General features: G+C 41.9%; 1 protein-coding gene across 1 annotated transcript in view; it reads right to left on the bottom strand.

The window, feature by feature from the left end:
- Positions 1–20,549, bottom strand: part of ADAMTS17 (ADAM metallopeptidase with thrombospondin type 1 motif, 17) — a 744,430-nt gene that overhangs the window by 600,861 nt on the left and 123,020 nt on the right. Inside the window, exon 4 of the mRNA XM_006872136.1 lies at positions 3,568–3,740. Within this exon, the coding sequence (XP_006872198.1) occupies positions 3,568–3,740 (173 nt within the window). The remainder of the gene's footprint in view (positions 1–3,567; positions 3,741–20,549) is intronic.

Consider the following 20,549-nt stretch of genomic DNA (forward strand, 5'->3'; position numbering starts at 1 on the left):
AGCTCAAAAGAGGGAACAAATCCTTACAGTAAGGATCATTCCCACTCCATCCATACAGAGTAGACAGGGATGGGCAACTTGGACATGGGCTATCCAAAATGGAGGGGCTACAAAGGCAAGAAGTGACTGGCTTACAAGCTTTCAAGAGGGAACCTAGATTCAGAGGGCGTGAAGGAAGGTAGAATCTCCACTGAGTAGTATCCAATCTGTCTAGTCGGGGCTGATGAAATGAAATGTGGAAGGGTCTCTTGTGATACTATAGTGAATAATTGTTATCAGGACTGTTTGTGAAGGTTGGAATTGTAAAGGTAGATGTTTTGTAGCAAGGATGGGAGTGATTAATTCTTTAGCTAGGAGCGGAGGTGCCTGGGACCATCAAGGGAGAAGAACGGAGAGCGGGACCCTACCCAGAGAAGCAGTGATGCCTGAAATGGAGGCAGAGACAATGATGTGGAGAGATGGAGCTTTTGGGGACTTTAGACCCAGAGAGGGAGAGGTACTGTGCTCTGATGACAGGATTGGGGGTGTGTGTGGCTTGTAGTGTATACCCTTTGGTTGGTTGATGATGCATGGAGGGGATTGTAACCATGGCAATGAAATGCTATACGATAGGATGAATGTAAAACTAATGTTCTCCCATGTAAACTATCAAATAATTCACAATAAAACATTAAAAAAAAAAAAAAGTAGCTCTCCAGGCCTTTCTCCTGAGCTGCCTCTGGGTAGACATCAACCTTTTGGTTACCAGTCAAGCATGTTAATGGTTTGCACCACTGAGTGACTCCTAGGTTCTCTCCAGCTACTGTTTCTGCTTCCTTATTTCCCATTCACTTTTTCCTTACCAAGTATTACCCACTCCTAACAGCCCCCAAAGATATTGCTCCCGGGAGCTGACTGCAGCCTACAAGCATGGCTCCACAGTCCCCTTCTGTGTTTCTCTCATACCTGCCTAGATACAGCAGGCTTCTGTCTGTGCATCACTGCCTCCCCTCTCACATCCTCTCCTACAACTGTGCCAGCATTATCTTTGGCCAACTCTCAACCCACCCAGTTTGCTCCACCTGATAATGCCAACCACTTCCACAATCCTTGTTTCCTGTCATTATTAGTGCAGCTGTGTCAGTCCTGACTCACAGAAACCCTAGGCACAATGGAATGAAATACCGCCTGGTCCAGGACCATTCTCACATATTTGAGTCCATTTTTGCTGCCACACTGCCAGCCCATCTTGCTGGGGGGTCTTCCTCTGTTTCGATGACCCTTGCACTTTACCAAGCATGATGTCCTTCTCCAGGGACTGGTCCCTCCGAACAACATGTCCGATGATAAAATCTCACCATGCTCAGCTCCAAGGAGCAGTCCAGCAGCACTTCCTCCAAGACAGATTTTTTTCATTTTTGTGGCATTTTTTCATGGTATTTTCAATATTCCCTGCCAACACCATAATTCAAATGCATTTATTCTACGGTCGTCTTTATTCACTATCCAACTTGCACGTGATATACAAATACCATAGCTTGGGTGAGACACACCTTAGTCCTCACAGTAGCATATTTGCTCTTTGATATTTTTCAAAGAGGTCTTCTGCAGCAGATTTGCTGCTTCCATGAGTGTTGATTGTAGATCTAAGCAAAATGAAGTCTTTAACAACTTCAATCTTCTCTCCATCCCAGGTCCATTTATCATAATTTATTTTGTCTCTCATTGACTTCTTTTAATATTCTTCCTCTGCTTCAGCCTGAATTTGCATCTGACAACTGATAGTCTGTTCCAGTCAGTCCCTGGCCTTACTTTGGCTGATGATGTTGAACTTCTCCATTGTCTCTTACAACAGATATAGTCAACTTGATCTCTGTGTATTCCCTCAGGTGTGGTATATGTGTATAGTGTTCTACGTTGCTGAAAACAGGCGTCCGCAATGAATAAGTCATTGGCCTTGCAAAATTCTACCACGTGATCCCCAGCATCATTTCTATCACATAGATCATACTTTCCAACTATGGATCCTTCCTCTCTGTTTTCAACTTCTGAATTGCAATCACCAGTTATTATCAGACTGAAGAAGTTCTGAAATTCTTCATTTTCATCATCACTGGCTTTACTAGGTACACTAATTTGATTTATAGTTGTATTAATTGGTCTTCTTTAATATCATATGGTTATTATCCAGTCACAAACAGCAATATATTTACAAATAGATCTTGAAACGTTCTTTTTAACTGTAACACCATTCCTCTTCAATTTGTTGTTCCAGGCATAGTAAACCATACAATTGTCCAATTCACAATGGCCAATACCTGTCCACTTCAGCTGTCTAATGCCTAGGATGTGGATCTGTATGCATTCCATTTCATTGATAATGACTTCCAAATGTCCTGTATTTACACTTAAAACAGTCCACGTACCAATTATTAGTGGATGTCTGCTGCTGACTCTCTTCAGTTTGAGTCCTGCCCCATCAGCAAAAAAAGCCCCCAAAGCTCTGCTCCGTTCATGTCATTAAGGTCAGCTCCACTTTGAGGAGCAGTTACATTCTGAGTGCCTTCCAATCTGAAGGGCTCACCTTCTGGCACCATACCTCTGTTCCACTGTTACTCAAATGGTTTTCAGAGGCCAAGCATTCTTCCCAGTCTGTCTTGGTCTGAATAATACCATTCACCTTCAGTGGCCCCATTGATATTTAAAACACCTGCGACACTGCTTTCAACATCACAGCCACCACAGTATGACAAACAAACTGACAGATGAGTGGTGGCCCAAATCCTTATTTCCAGGCAAAACCTTTACCCTGACCTTCTGCAGGATCCTCAAATCCAACATGCCTTCCCAGCTCAAAGTTCTCTTTCATGATGCTTGCATTCTGCGGGATTGAATCATTTACCTGTCCCAGTGACCTGCAGATAGTCCTAGTGTAACATGGCAAGTTTGTTCACCCGCTAGTGTCACTGTTTGGTCCCCCAGCACCTACGACAACGCAGGCAGGTTTTAAAAATGGATGTTAGGAAAAGAACAAGTGGGTGAACTGGGATCCAAACTATGATCTTTCTAGGTCTAAAGACTGAGGGCTTAGCGTCCACCAGCCCTGCCTGCCATCATGTAAAGAAAGCTTCCCTCGATTCTACTCACCAGCTGGACTCCTTCTTAATTCAAACACCCTCTCCTTCTTGCCAGGCCTCCAGGGCACACATCAAGCTGTGTTTCACTCTAAGGTCTCATTTGATTCCTCCTACTAGTTGGCTGACTTGCTAGAGCAGGACTGTGGCTGCTGGCTTTTTGTCCCCCTTGGAGCGAGCCTGGCACAGGGCAGTGTCTGTGAAAGCCTCTGGTAATGAATTATGGGCAAGGACAATTCTCTGCGAAGAACCAAGGCCTTGCACATCACCAACCAGGGTGGCAGTGGCAGGGCAGGCACACCCACCACTCCCCACGCCTCAGAAAGCAATGTGCGCCCCCCGCCACCCAACCCACTTCTTCCTTAGGTGGGAGAGATGGTAGAGACATAGCACATGCTTCCTGAGTACCTGTCGGAGAGAACACAGCTGCTCTGAGTAAGGGCCCCACACTTACCATGTTCATGACCGTGAGGATGAACCTCTGGGCTGCCTCTGCCCCGTGGTACTGGACCATGTTGGCATCAGCCACCACGAGGGTCTCCACGGTGTACTCATGGGTGAGCCAGATGGCATTCCTCCGCTCCCGCCAGTCCCAAGAAGGTCTGTCCCTCCTCGATTTCTTATTTTCTAGAAAAGGAGAGAGACATTTGTGTAGTCCTTGGTGTCTTGAATGACAACGCTACACCATGAACCAGTCTTCCATTGAACCCTCCCAAAAGGTCCCAGTGAGGACTGGCCAGCATAGGACCACGAGTGTGTCACATCCACCATCACACCCATCCACATGAGGTAGAGGGGCAGGAGCATGCATTAGCCTGTGGGCTCACATGCACCTGGCAGCCAAGAAGGCCAATGGGACCAACCACCACAGGCAGCAAGAGCTGCCCCTTCACAGGGGCATGGAGAACAGCACGGAATCTGCAGAGGAAAAGGAAATGTAGGTGCAGGCAGGAAGGGTGTGGAAACGCTTCAGGTCAATGAGTAGGTCTATTACACTCATGTTAAAGGGTTGTTGTTGTTGTTAAGTGTCGTCAAGTCGATTCCGATTCATAGTGACCCTGTATGGGGTTTCTAAGAAGTAGTTGGTGGGTTTGAACCACGGAACTTGAGGGTAGCAGTCCAGTGCTTATCCTACAGTGCCACACCAAGACTCCAAAGGGTTGTTGTTGTTGAGTGCCATCAAGTCAGTTCTGACTCATATACAGTTCTGACTCTGTACAGGCTTTCCAAAGAGCGGCTAGTGAGTTTGAACAGCTGACCTTGTGGTTCAAATTGCCCTTAAGGTCGAGTGCTTATCCAAAGGGTTAGCCCACTGTTAATCAATGGTACCAGGGAATTCACCTGGAGGCTGGCCCACCAGCAACTGTTCGGAGTATCATGAATCAGGAACCATAACCTTTGATGGGCATTAAAATGTTACCTCAAGAGAAACAAAATCAGACAAAATACCAAGACACACGGCCCGGCTAAGATTCTAAGCCTTTGTCCTTTCCTTGCCACAGGAAGGGTTATTAGTAAATGCGTGCATAACTCTTTTGGCTTTTCAGATATACTGTTTCCCTGTTAGATCTTACTTTGACAGGAAGCTGTTAAGTGCAAATGAAAGAGACCATCCATGCCATTCAGTCAGGAATGACACAGTCTTTGTACAATGGAACACCTCTGCTCAACTCAAAATAACCTACACTTTCACAATGCCGATTGAAGAGAAGGCAGTTCTTTGCTTTGACGGGTCTACATTCCATTCCATTTTTATCTGCTGTCATCTCTAGTACAATGTTCAGGCAGAAATGCCCAGTTTGCAAACATACAAACAGGCTCATAGAATACCCAGGCCACTCCATAACTAAAGAGACATGGTACAAAATCCTGTGCGATGGGGATCATCGTTCACAAAAATACTCTGCACAATTCATAATAGTGAAAAACTAGGAAGTTGAAATATCAAACCAAGAGAAAGACAACAATAATCAGTGATGTGCAGACATACAAATCATGTTTATGAAGATTATGTAATGATGTCAGAAAAAAATTAGTATAAATATGTATATACAATTAGATCCCGATTTTGCCTAGACTTTACATATTAGCCTACAGGTCTCACGTGCCCTGGATAGCACCAATGGTTTGTGCTCGTCAACTAACCTAAACATTGGTAGTCTAAAACCACCTGACAGAAACAGAAAAAAGGCCGGGAAATCTTCTTCCATAAAGATTACAGTCAAGGAAGCCCTATGGGACAGTTCTACTCTGGAACACAAGAGGTGACTATGAGTCAGAATCAACTCAGTAGTAGTTGGAATAGACCCCAAAAGATCAAGAATTTAAAACCTTAAGAAGCATTCAACTACAATGCCAATGGTTTGCTCCCAACCAGGGAATATATCAAAATCCTGCACTGAAAGTCAGTCTTCCAAGTCAACTTTTGTCCGCAACACAGGAGTAACATCTGTCCCTGCTCCGCCATGGGGCTTGGGAAGCTGATACAAGGGTGTCATAAAGGGTGAAATGCCACAGGCCCAGAATAGTGAGTAACAATCTCCCTATGATCAGGTGGAGTCCTGGTTTGGTGCTGAAAGATAATGCACTGAGCCACAAGGTTGGTTTGAACCAGAAGGTCAGTGGCTCAAACCTACCAGCCACTTCTTGGAAACCCTATACAGGAACTGACTTGGCGGCACTTAACAACAATGGTCAGGTGCTCTGGACTTGTCACTACCACTATCTCACTTTTTCTTTTCTTCACTTCCAGTCCCTGGTCCAGCACTTGGAAAATAAATGCTCCTTAAATGTACAAGGGTGAGGCAAAACTTATCCACACTCTGGCTGCAGAATTAATTTTATTCAACTTTTAGAAAAGACAAATAAATGATTTTTTGATATAATTTCCTTGTTTTTCAATACATTTTGTCTACGTGTCAACAAGCTTTCATATTCCCTTATTTAAAAAATGTTTTACACTGTTAGCCACAAATGCACTGCTGTCCTCACTTCTTCATCAGAGGTGAATCTTCATCCTTGAAGGGCTACTGTTTTCAGGGGACCAAATAATGGAAGTCCAATGCAGCAAAACAAGACTAGAACTCAATTCAAAAAGAAGATTTTGCAGTGTCAACAGTGTGGGCAGAGGTGTGTGGACATGCATTACCATGCAAGATCACAACGCCCTTGCATAGCAGTCCTCTGAGTTTAATTCAAAGTTTAGGCTTCACTTTTCAGTGAGCATCTCCAGCTCACTGTTAACAAGCACTGTTGATTAGTGAGCATGTTTCCTGACAGCATTCCAATACTGGCCCTTGAGAATCCCAGAAAACCATTAGCATCAATTTTCCAGCTGATGGTTGACTTTTTCTTGGTTGGTGACAGAGGATGTTTCCATTCCATTCTCTGCCATTCACTCTCAGGCTCGTAGTGATGAATCATCACCAGTAACAACTTTTTTATATAAACTTTTACCTTCCTTCAAGTATCAGTCCAAAGTTGGTTTGCAGATGTCCAAACACTTCCATTTATGCTCTTCAGTGAGTCATGTCATCACTCACCTCACACACTTTTTGAAGCCCGAGTCTGTCATGAATTATTTCATAGGCAGAGCCATGGCTGATTTGCAAATGATCCTCTACAAAATCCACTGTCATTTGTCTATTCGGTAGAGTCATTTCACATGCATGCTCAATATTGTCATCAGCCATGGACTGGGATGGGTGGTTTAATATAACCAGAGTGCGCATAATTTTTGATTCACCCTTGGATGTCTGAATGGATTAAATCTCCATTTTCAAGGTAACAAAGCTGCAGTTAGGCATGAGGCAGGGTGAATTTTACCCTAGAATGTTTCTGACCCTCAGCTCAGTCCCTGTATGGGGTAGAGATGGTGCAAAGAGGTCCCTTGTTATCATCTGAACTTTCAAACAGGAGAGGGAGTCAGAGCTGCAAAAAGATGGGCAGAAAGGGAGTCGACCTGGAGCATAATGCCTGTGGCCAAGAGGACAAACACCTGCTCTTCTGGAGTCTTCAGCTGGCAGCATTCCTTCCACAGGAAAGGTCTCAGCAGCTTGAACACCATTACCTTGAAGGGCTCCTGGGGCATGCTGCCACACTCCTGCCTGACCTTCTCTCTAGCAGCCTTGCTCCTTAGGTGCTCTCACTCCAAGACAGTCACAAGTGCTCTGCCCTGTCCTGAACTCCAGGGCAGAGGCCCCAAGCCTTGGTTCAAATTCTCTCTAGCCAAGTTGTTGTTGTTAAGTGTAGTCAAGTTGGTTTTGACACATAGTGACTGTGCATAGGGTTTCTGAGGTGCAGCTGGTGAGTTTGAACCGCTGACCTTGTGGTTCAAACCAACCTTACAGTCCAGTGCTTATCCTACAGCACCACACCAGGACTCCTGTAGCCAAGTGGGTGTCAGGAATTCAGAATGGCTCATATTTTTAAGGATACATGGCATATACGCTACTTGTTACATATCTCTTCAAGGGGATAGCATTAGGGTAGTTCCCCATGAACAATGCATTAACAGTTGTACTACACAATGTGTAAAGTAGGGTAAATAAAGGTGTTAAGAATGAAATCTGTGTTGAAAGTACAGCCAGAATGCTCCTTAGAAGCAAGGATGGCGAGGCTTCATCTCACATACTTTCGACATGAGGAGGGCTCAGTCCCTGAAGAAGGTAGGACATCATACTTGGTAAAAAAGGTCCGAAAAAAGGAAGATCCTCAGTGAGATTAACCGAAACTGGCTGCAACAACACGCTCAATCACAGGAATTGCCTAGGAGGACAGCAAAGGACCAGGCAGTTTTATAAGCAGGGTTGCTATGAACTGGAACCAAACGGATGGCACCGAACAACCAACCAGCAACAATGCATCTTAACTTCACCTCAACTCAGGTCAGAGTTTGCCACCATACAAACTTCCAAAGTCTTCAGTCTTTGTGTTTTCTGGAATTTGGAATGACAGACACAAGAATGGAGGGATTTCTCCTTGAGGTAGTAGTGGGACGAGGCTGCAGGAGAGGGGCTGGGGGTGTTCTGGAGCCCCTCCTCTTCTCGCTTTTCTCATCAGCCACCCAAGTAGCTCCAAGGACATCCAGGTTTTTCATACTTGTTCCTTTCCCAGAGGGGAAAAGGCTCACGGCCTTTAGGTCCCCAGATTGCATACCAACCAACTTAGTTGCCTTGAGTTGATGTTAAATGTGTGTCAGAGTAGAACTGTGGGTTACAGACAACCACCAGGTCATTCTTCTGAGGTCTCTGTTGTTGTTGTTGTTGTTGTGAAGTTCTGACCCATAGTAACCCTGTATAGGGTTTCCATCACCAGTTGATGGACTCAAACCGCCAATCTTCCACTTAGCCATTGAGCATGGAAACTGTTTGCACCACACAAGGACTTCCTAAAACTACTTAGATGACAAATTTTCATAGATGCCAATATTCACAGATTATGAACACACACAAAAGTAGAGAAAATACCAATTTCAGAAGAATGTAGGTGCTTGATTTAGCACTCAGCAAAGAAGTCTTGGCCTGGGAAGGCAGAAGCATGTCCATCTGGGAAGCCATCCAATCTCTGCTAAGTAACCATTTGTCAATAGTCCCTGTGGACATTCTTACCCATTCATGGGGATAATGTCAGGCCCCAAACCCTGTCCTGGTGTCACACACCCCGAGGATTTTCTTGAAGTCAGCACACTGATGGAGGTGGTATTTTCTTAGCAGATATTCAATCACTGGCTTCACATCATTTTCTTATATTTTATTTGCCCTTTATCCATATTATCTCATAAAAAAGAAAAAAATTATGTATTTATGTGTTGTTAAGTGCAGTCGAGTTGGTTCCGACTCATAATGACCCTAAGAGTACTGGGTGGTGAGTTTGAACCACCAACTTGCAGTTCAAACCAATCTTGGCATCCAGTGCTTATCTAACAGTGCTATACCAGGACTAAAGCCTTTGGGAACAGAATCGGGAAGAGGAAAGGGAGGGAAGAAATCAAGTGCATTCTAAATGCTGTACTATTAGAATATTCAAATTATTACTTATTATTAAAGTTTGTGGACTGTTGGAAATGCTGGCCAAATATAGAAATGATGACTACAGTAACCTGTTGTTATTGTTGTTAAGTGCCGTCGAGTTGATTCCGACCCATAGTGACCCTGTAGAGGGTTTCCGATGAGCAGGTGGTGAGCTTGAACTGCCTACCTTGCAGTTCAAACAGCTTTGCAGTCTGACGCATTAACCACAGAGCCACACCAAGACTCCACTAACTAGTTAGTTCTTAATAAACTAAAAAAAATCACCTCATATGAATTATTCAAGCTCATCTGCAGCTCCTCAGAAACCCTATACAGCATAGGAACCAACTCGATGGCATTTAACAACAACAATATGAAAGAGTTATTCCTTTAGCTTAAAATGAGTCCCTGAATGGTGCAAAGAGTTAAAACACACACTTGGTTCCTGCTAGCCAAAAGCCTGGAGGTTTGAGTCCACATAGACGTACCTCAGAAGAAACTCCTGGCAATATGCTTCTAAAAAATCCACCATTGAAAACCCTTACATTTATATCTGACACACAAGGGGTCTGCTATTTTGTTTTAATTTTTAAATAAGACTGTTTCTAAAGGGGAAAACAATGCACAGTTCACAAACTAGTTGATGAGGGAGTGTTACATAACTGAAACCCCTCCAAGAATGACTGCTATTTCCAGCTACATAAGAAGTAGCTTCCCACCTCTGATTACATCCAGGGACGAAAACTCACTCTCTTCTAGCTGTAGAAGAAGCAAATGAGATGGGGAAAACAGGTGCTGGAGGAAATGGAGACAGTTTCCTCTTGCATTTGCATTTCAGTAAAAGGACTGAGGTGCTTTGTTACTGTTGTTGTTGTTATGTGTCATGGGTGGAGTCAGTTCTGACTCATAGAGACCCTGTACATGGTTTCCAAGGCTGTAAATCTTTATGGGAGCAGAAAGCCTCATCTTTCTCCCACAGAACAGCTCGTAGTTTCGAATTGCTGACCTTGCGGTTCACAGTCCGATTTGTAACCACTACGCTACCAGGGGTGCTTTGTTGTTGTTATTGTTGTTAGGTGTCCTCGAGTTGGTACCAACCCATAGCGACCTTATGCACAGCAGAACAAAACACTGTCTGATCCTGGGCCAACCTCACTATTGTTGCCACGCTTGAGCCCATCGATGCTGCCACTTGGCCAATTCATCTGGTTAGGGGTCTTCCTCTTTTTCTTTGACACTCCAATCTGCCAAACATGATATCCTTCTCCAGTGACTGGTCCTTCCTGACAATATGTCCAAAGTATGAGAGATGAAGTTTGGCCATCTTGGCCTCTAAGGAGCACTCTGGCTGCGTTTCTTCCAAAACGTGCCCATGGCACTTTCAATATTCTCCTCCAACACCATAACTCAAAAGCATCCATTCTTCTACTGTCTTCCTTATTCACTGTCCAGCTTTCACATGCATATGATGTAACTGAAAATCCCATGGCTTGGGTCAGGCGCACCTTAGTCCTCAAGCTGACATCTTTGCTCTTCAACACTTTAAAAAGGTCTTGTGCAGCAGATTTCCTCCACGTCAAAACAAAATCACTGCTAGAAACTAAAAGGAACCTTAGTGGCTAAGAGCTCAGTTGCTAACCAATATGTTGTCAGTTCAAACTCATCAGATGCCCCATGAGAGAAAGATGTAAGAGTCTGCTTCTGTAGAGATTCCAGCCTCGGATACCCTATGGGCAGCTCTACTCGAAAGCAATAGGTTTGGTTGTAGTTTTCTAGAAACAATGTGCTGATGTCCAATATACTTAACAAAGTTAACTAGAAAATGTGAACTTGAATTAAACTTGGAGTAACTGGGGTCAGAAACATACACCTGGCCAACATATACGACACTCAAGGTCCAGACACAAGAATATGTCACCCCAGGCACTTGAAAACCAGTGGACAACCAGAAGAGAATCCTCAATTCCTGGGGTGACAGAGAAAAACCTCCAGAACCAGAATGCAAACACTCTAACCACACTGAATGTCTGTCTTCTTCGGCATTTCTGTGGACAGGTCAAGAATTCTATCAGAAGCCCACAGGGGTGTCACTGTAGTGTGTTGTAAAGAATTTACCTTCTCACAGACAATCCTGTGGTCTTTGAAATCCTGAGGTGAGGAGACTATCAAAATGCTGGAAGAGGGGTTCGTGCTAGCAGATCACAGCTACCTGTCACTGGAGACGCTCCAGTGCAGGTAGGTCGTCACGCCAAGGACCACAGAGACCTCCAGAGGACACCAAATGACATGCTTTAAGAAGCGGGTAATGTAGACTTCTAGAAAGATGGTGGGTGTGGCAGACAGATCACCCAGACCCTCTACGACAAAGACATGAGAAACAAAATTAAGTGGATACAGATCATTGGAACCCTGAGCTTCAGAGGAAAGGATAAAGAAGTAGATCAAATACAGGCTAGACGAAGCTGGGGCGGGGGGTGTAGAAGGACGTGTACAAGAAGGCCAACAGAACGGTGAATTGTCAGCTGGTCTGACATAGCAGAGCCATTATGAACGTGAACGTTTACAAGCAGCACACTGATCAGGACAAGCCATCTGTTAACTGGCTCCCTTCACCCAGGACCACAAAGGATGCGTGATCAGAAAGATGGTGATCAGAAAGGTGGGATCTTCCTCTTGTTCCCCATGCCTTCCCAGTTACCAGAAGTGTGGTCAGCCGCCACCAACACCTACCTAGTCGTTGATGACACTCTCTACCCTCACAGCCCCCGCTGTGTCTGCGCCCTCAGGGATCGGATCGGGTCTGAAAGCATATGCCCTCTGCTTCCCTGGGCTAGCTGAGTACGCTGCCAGTGGAGCACCCTGCCACCATCCACCTGCTGCCCTGGCAGTAACTCTTTCAGGGACTAGCTTGCTCTCTGAACCTGCATAGCGACCTTTTTTTCTTGGTAAGAACTCTGTCCAGAACTGTTGTTTTAGTTGTTGTGAAGTGCCGTTGAATCTGAGGAGCAGTTCTGAGGAGCAGCTGGTGGTTGTAAACCGCCAAGACACCTGGAACCCCCTAACCCACCCACATGACCTAATAGGCTATCACAGCACATTAACCTAGGCCAGGTACCCCACCCACACCTGTCCCTCCTTTCTCTTTATCCCTTTCTTTTCTTTACCTTCCCTTGGTTTTGCTATTTTTCCTTTTTCTGCTTTCCTTTTTTGTTTTCTTCTGTTTCTCTTTTGGGGTTTTTTTTTTTCCCCTCCCTGCTTTTTATTTTTTACCTTATTTTTTATTTTTACTATCTTGCATCATTTTGTTTTTCTTTCTTCTTTCTTTCTCTCTACTCTTTTTCCCTCCCTTACTACTTTTCTTCCCTTTGGGATTTCAAAGTTTTTTTTATTACATTCTTTTTATTGTTGTTTATGTTTTCCATTTTTTCTTTTACATTTTAAATTATTTTCTTTTTGTTGTAGGTTTTTGTTTTTATTTTCAACTTTTCATCCCAACTAGTAAAGAAAGCTGTGCCCACACTGCCAACAGAATTGGCACACCCCTTCTTTAGCCCCACCCACTGGCAAGGGTTGCCTCCCATTCCTGCAACACCTAGTCAATGACAGACAACAGCCAACATCAGCTCAGCCCATGCTCAAATGCTCCACACAACCAGTGACGAAAGACCTACACACACACTATCACATTCTTATCACACCCACCAAGAGACAGGTGGAGCATCTAAGTCTTGTCAAGCTAGCAAGCAGAGCACATAACGGACCAGCTGACTCAAAAAGACCCAAACAAAATCAAGCACATACATACACACACAAAAGTGGAAAAAACACGCCAACAATCACCAATTGAATACAAATACAACGCCACCACAGTATATCAGACACAAAAGACAACCTCAGTTAAGACAAATAAACAAGACAGAATAACTCAAATAAGTGGCCAGAATACAGACATAGAAAACATTTCTGAGGAAGAAATGGTATTAGAACTCCTGACAAAGAATTCAAATGAATGATACTTAAGAGTCTTCAATGAATTGAGAGAGAGACCAAGGAAACTGCAGGTAAAATTAAGAAAATCACAAACAAACCTCCAGAAGAATTCAGGAAAACAATACAAAAACAAATTGACAAAATCAACAGAAAATTTAAGACCACAGAAAAACAGCAAATAGAAATCTAGAAGATCAATCCTAAGATTTCAGAAATAGATAATACACTAAAAGCAGAAAGGGGAATTGACTCAATAGTAGACAGAATTAGTGAAATTGAAGGCAAATCTCTTAATACTAATTTGCTAGAAGAACAATCAGAAAAAAAAAAAAAAAAGAAGAAGAATGAAAACAAACAAGCAAAGACTACGAATTATGTGGTACAGCATCAAGAGGAATAACTTACATGTGATCTGAATTCCAGAACAGGAAGAGATAAGAAAAACGTATAGAGATAAAAGTCAGAGATTGTTGTAAGAAAACTTCATGAAAAATGAGAATATATGTATTCAACAAGTTGAACAAATCTCAAACATAGACCCCAAAAGAAAATCACCAAGACATCTCATCATCAAAACTTCCAAAACCAAAGACAAGGAAAAACTCCTGAAAGTACCTCAGGGAAAACAAAATGTTGCCTACACAAGAGAACCAGTAAGAATAAGCTCTGCTTTCTTGGCAGAAGCCATGTAGGCAAAAAGACAATTGGATGGCATATAAAACTCTGAAAGCAAAAAATTTCCAACCAAGAAATTACATAGCCAGCATAACTGTCCTTCAAAATGACAGCAAAAATTAGGATATTTCCATGTAAACAAAAATTGTAAAAATTTCTAAAAATCCGACTAACCTGACAATACTAAAGGGAATTCTTAGGACAGAGAACCAACAAAAACAAACAAACAACCTGAGATGAACACACATGTCAACATCACCCAGAAACTACCCAGATATAAAAGTATCCAAAGTAAAATAAACCTACAAGACTGAGAACAGGGAGCCTGGGATATCAATATGTATACAAGAACAAGTACAAAGAGAGAATAAATAGTGGGGTTACAGAACTTCCAAATATTTAAAATGGATAGACAGTTCCGATATTATCAGGATAAACAGACGCTTTTAAATTGGGACTAAAATAATCAATTACAGGATAAATTCAAATAAAATCAACAAACCTTCTCATCAAAGTTAAAAAGAAAACTGTAAAAATTCAGTAAACATTAAAACAACAGGGAAAGAAATGATTAAAAATCTACAAAAACGTGAACTCAGCATAGAAAATTATGTAGAACAAAGAAACCAAAAGTACTACAATAAAACACACAGCAAAGTGACAGCTATAAATCTTTGATAATTATACTGAAAGTAAACAGATTAAACACACCATTCAATAGACAGTGAATGGCTAAGAAAGCAGGATTCATCGATATGGTGTCAACAAGAAACACACCTCACACACAAAGACAATACAGATTAAAAATCAAATAATGGAAAAAATATATGAAGCATGTTACAATCAAAAGGGAAGAGGAGTGTAAATATTAATTTCTCATACCAGCCTAAGAGACAAAGATGGACTTTATACACTAATTAAAGGACCAAGGGAACAAGAGGGCACAGGCAATAAATATCTATGCACCCAATGAAAAAGCTTCAGAATATATAAATCAAGACTTCACAGAACGGAATAGAGAAGTTAAAATCTTCACAGTAATGGTAAGAGACTTGAATCCACGCCATTTGCTAGAATTATAAAGAAACTCAAGAAAGACACATCAGAACTGGAGTACACAAACACCAACTTCACTCGGAGACTTAGAAAGAGCACCCCACCCAACAACAGTACACCAGACATTCTTCAGTGTATAGGAAGTATTTTTTCAGAATACACCATGTTAGGCCATAAAGCAAGCTTCAAAAAATTATAAAAAGCTGAAATACTACAAACCATCTTCTCAGACCATAATACTATAAAATTGGAAATCAACAATAGGGGACACTGAATATCATCCTGCTTTAAAACTACTGGGCAAAGTTTTGTTGTTGTTAAGTGCCATCGAGTTGCTTCCAACTCATATAGCTAGCTACCCTGTATAGAGTTTCCAAGGACTGGCTGGTGGTATGAACCACTGACCTTGTTATTAGCAGTCCAGTGTTCCTCCTACAGTGCCGCACCACGACTGACTAATAGAAGACATAAAAACTGAACTAAAAAAATGTATTTGACTCAAGAGAGAACGGAAACACAACATAGAAAAACCTTTGGGACATGGCGAAAGCAATGTAAAGCAATAAACACACATCAAAACAGAAAAACCAAAATCAACACCTTAACCCAATATCTCCAACAATTAGCAACAGACCAGTAATATAAGCCTTATAGATAGTCACCAGAAGAAAAGATAAAATAAAGATTGCAGTTTTATTGTTAAGTGCCATTGAGTTGGTGCCGACTCATAACGAGTCTGAACAGGGTTTCCAAGGTGCAACTAGTGAGTTTGAATGGTGGACCTTTTGGTTAGCAGGCCAGTGTTTATCCTACAGCTAAGCTACACATTGTTGTTGTTAAGTGCCATCAAGTGGGTTCCAACTCATAACAGCCCTGTATAGGGTTTCTGAGGAGTGAGCGGTAAACTTGAACCATCGATCTAGCACGTCACAAAAAAATTTCGAACAGTAATACAAGAAACAATAACAACAAAAGCAGAATTGATTAAGACCAGAAGTGGTTTCTTTGAAAATATTCATAAAATCAACAAACCATGGTTAAATCTAACAAAGAAAAAGATGATGCAAACAACACAAATAAGAAATGAAAAAAATAGTGAAATGAAATATCCAACATTGTAACAAAACCAACTGAAATGAAGAGGATAATAATAGCATCTTAGTTATCTAACGCTACTATGACAGAAAAACCACAAATGTAGAGCTTTAAAGATGCATTCTCTCACAGTTTGGGAGCCTGGCTATAAGGGAAGACTTAATCTTTGACAGCAGAGGGAAAAGGTCCTCGTCTCTTTTCAGCATCTGTAGGCCCAATATTCCTGGGAGATCTCCATGCATGTTGGTGTCAGTCTTCCCCTGGACCTAGGAACTCCACAGTGCAGGAATGCCGGGTCCAAAGGACATGTTCCACTCTCAGCTCTTCTATCTTGGTGGTAGAAGGTACTTCTGAGATCTGCTTTCTTCCCTCTCCTTTTATATCTCAAAAGAGATCGTTTCAAGATACAATCTAGTAATGTAGATTGCATCTGGCCTCATTAACATCATGTTGTTTTAGGTACTATCGAGCGTGTTCCAACTCATTGTGACATCACTTTTGCTTGGCTTCCACAAGGTCTCTAAATTCAGGTGAGATATGATCAAGGTTGGACTTCTGGTGTGATGCTATACTATCAGCACTGGGCTGTGAACCACAAAGTTGGCAGTTGAAGTTCAGCTGCTCCTTGAAAACCTTATGAATCGGAAATGACTCAGTGGCACTTAACAGCAACAACCGATTCAAGGTCCTATTTTGGCTCTCTTGGATGTGTTTTAATTTTCTTCAGCCTCATCCTGAATTTGCTTATGAGCAATTGATGGTTTGTTCCGCAGTCAACCCCTGACCTCGTTTTGTGTGATGATATTAGGCTCTTCCGCTATCTCTTCTATTTTATGCGGTTTATCTGATTCCTGTGTATTCCCTCTGGTGAGACCCACATGCATAGCTGTCTTTTATATTGCTTACAAATTCTATCATGGAATCTCAAGCATCATCTCTATCACCAAAATCATATTTTACATTCCAATACCCAGTAATTATCAAAACATCATGATTGCATGTTTGATCAATTTCAGACTGAAGAAGTTCGTAGAATTCTTTAATTTCATCAATACTTCAAGACAGATCTTGAAATGTTCATTTTGACAATGAATGTCTGATTCAAAATGGTCAATACCAGTTGATTTCAGCTTACTGATACCTAGGATATTAGTCTTTATGCATTCCATTTCCTTTTTGACAGCTGTCAATTTTCCTAGATTCATACATTCCACATTCCCATTATTAATGGATGTTGCAGCTGTTTCTCCTCATTTTGACTTGTGCCCCATCAGCACATGAAGATCCTGAAAGCTTCTTTGAGGAGGGATCTCTTCCCAAGTCATATTTTGAGTGCCTTCCAACCTGAGGAACTCATTTTTCAGCACTTTATCTGACAACATCCTGCTGCAATTCATAAGGTTTTCAGTGGCTAAATATTCAGAAGCAGTCTGCCTTTTCTTCTTCCTAGTTTATCTTCATCTAGAAGCTCAGCTGAAACCTGTCCACCGTGGGTGACCCTGATAGTATTTAAAATATCAGTGGCATAGCTTCCAGCATGACAGCCAACACATAAGCTACAACAGTATGACAAACTGACAGAATAATTGTGGTACACATTGATTATATAACCAGTAGTTATCAATGCATCTTGACTGAATGTTTGGTCAATTTCAAACGGAAGAAGTTGGTAGAAATAGTCAATCCAATCATCACTGGCTTTTACGATTAGTGTGTAAATTTGGATAATAGTGGTATTAACTGGTCTTCCTTTCAGGCGTATGGATATTATCCTATCACAAACAACACTGTACTTCAAGATAGATCTTAAAATACTTAGTATATATCCATGAATGTGTTGGAATACACAGGGAACAAAAATATGAAACTTCACAGATATTACCAAACACATTGAATAAATAAGTTGTTGGTCTTGAGGGGTCAGGACAATAGTCTCAGGGACACCATGTTCAATTAGCATAACAAAGAGTGTTCTACATCCTACTTTGGTGAGTAGCAACTAGAATCTTAAAAACTCAGGAACAGTCGTCAAACTTGCAACTATTTGTTTTTGCCCGTCTGGAGAACAGAAAAGTGATGACAACTGAAGATGGTTGGAATCAATTAGTCCAGTGGGCTAATGGATCATGTAACCATCAGTCTCCACAACCCTTAGACAAGAAGAACTAGATGAGGCCTGGTTAGCACGGCCAACTGCTCTGAAAGTCATCACATGAAAAGGTCCTAGATACAGTAGGAGAAAATGTGGAACAACATTCAAAAGTCCTTAAAAAGACCAGGTATACTGGGGAGATAGAAATTGTTGGAACCCTGAGACACGGCTACTGGTAACCCTTCAGGTTTAGAACTAAACCCACACCCAAGGCTGAATTTTCAGGCAAGCTGTAGAAAGTTGTATTGGGGGAACCACACTACTAGTGAGGCACACACACCATAGAAGGATCAATCATCCAAGATCAAAAGGGCAGCATTGACCTAAGTATACAATTCAGAAGGGCTGGGGGGAAAAGGAGGAATGGGACCAAGAAACACAAGGAAGTGGGATGACTGGTATTACACTGAGGGAATTTTAATCATTGACATGAAATGACATATATGATTTGCTGAATATAAAACTGATGTTCTGCTATGTAAACCTTCACTCAAGTCACAATAAAAAGTCAAAGAAAAAAAAAAATACCTAGCATTGTTTCAGTTTTCCTCATCAGATATATCATGGAATAAATGAAAATATTGTGGTGAAAACTGAAGATGGTTGGAATTTGAATTTTATAGATATGATTTTATATGAATTCTATATATTAAAATTCAAACTCCAAGGATTCATTGCTGTTCTGGAAGGAAGGCTGTATTTTTCACCACAGTAACTCTAGGATATCGAGGTGCACTTGCATGATGCAGACAGCTCTCATCATGGGCTTGCTGATGACACTCTTTGTCACCATGAACAAAAGTCAATCCCTAGGGTGGCCCATGATAGAAATGCAAGCATCAAAGCAAGTCAGAGATGTCTCTACAAACTAGCACCAAGAACCTGGGGCAGTGTAGAGAAAGTGCCAAAGGAAGAAAACTGAACTTACCAAAAAACCAACAGCTTGCGTTCAGCCATAGTTTTGAAATTCACATGCACGTATGCTTACAAACAATGGACTTTTCAAAACTGTCAGAACTAAAGAAAATTTATTTTCTGCTTACTTTTTTTGGTTTGTTTGTTTTAGCCGAAGTAAAGTGTCTGTTTATAGAAAAAGCATTTTTCTTTTTTTTTTTAACTGGAAATGACGGTTCCATGTATTCAGAAGAGCTCCAAGTTAGGTGAACTTTTCGGCAGCTGTTTAAATCCAACATCTTTGAAAAAGAATGGCCTTTTAAAAAAAATTTTTCAAAAGGAAAAAAAATAAGCTCTACTCTCCAAGTATGAATTCTTTAAATAACTTCTCTGAAGGCCAAGTCATTTTTATAAAAAAGCATCACTGTAATGTAAATTCCTCACAAAGAAAGGTGGAAAATAAGTTTTTTGTGGTTAAGATTCTGAATGAGGAACTGACCGAGCTTGGAGTTCTCAATCAGTCTGGATATTCAGCTGGAGATGGAACTGTGCCCTTGGCTTGGCCGACAACAGGGGGAGGAAAGCAAGGCTGGTCCCCCTGGGCTATTACTAAGAACCTGGAGACAATGTGTTACAATGTGCCAACAGTACCAGACCCATGGCCAGACCCACACAAGTAACAAACAGCCAGACAATATTGCCCACTGATTAGGTCAAAAGGTATCCACATTCCATCAAATATATTTACTGAGAATCTACTGTGTGTTAGCAATCCCTGGGTCACGTAAACAGTTAAGTGGCTTGACTGCCAATCAAAAGGTTGAAAATTCATGTCTACCCAGACGGGCCTCAAGGAAAGACCGGATGACCTACTTCTAAAAAATCAGGCACTGAAAACTCAATAAAGCACAGTAATACTTTAACATTCATGGGATTTCCAAAATTGGAGTCAACTGGATGGCAACTAGTTAAGTTACGTGTGTTGTTAAATGCTGTGGAGTCAATTCCCACTCACACTGACCCTGTACAGACTTTCTGGGGCTTTAAATCTTTGTGGGAGGCAAGCAGGCTGGAACCATGGACTCTGTGGTTCACAGTCCAGTGTTTATTGTATGGAACCACCACGCTCCCCCCATGCTTGTTGTTGTTGTTAGGTGCCATTGAGTCGGTACCAACTTATAGCAACCTTATACACAGCAGAACGAAACACTGCCTGATCCTGGGCCAACCTCACTATCATTGCCATGCTTGAGTCCATTGATGCTGCCATTTTGCCAGTCCATCTGGCTGGGGGTCTTCCTCTTGTTCTCTGACCCTCCACCCTACCAAACATGATATCCTTCTCCAGCACTGGTCTCTCCTGACAATATGTCTGAAGTATGAGAGACAAAGTTTGGCGATCCTGGCCTCCAAGGAGCACTCTGGCTGCACTTCTTCTAACGCAGATATGTTGGTTCTTTTGACAGCCCGTGGCACTTTCAGTATTCTCCTCCAACACCATAACTCAAAAGCATCAATTCTTCTATGGTCTTCCTTATTCACTGTCCAGCTTTCGCATGCATA

The sequence above is a fragment of the Chrysochloris asiatica genome, unplaced genomic scaffold, assembly GCF_000296735.1.
Source record: "Chrysochloris asiatica unplaced genomic scaffold, ChrAsi1.0 scaffold00184, whole genome shotgun sequence".
Taxonomy (NCBI): Eukaryota; Metazoa; Chordata; class Mammalia; order Afrosoricida; family Chrysochloridae; genus Chrysochloris; species Chrysochloris asiatica.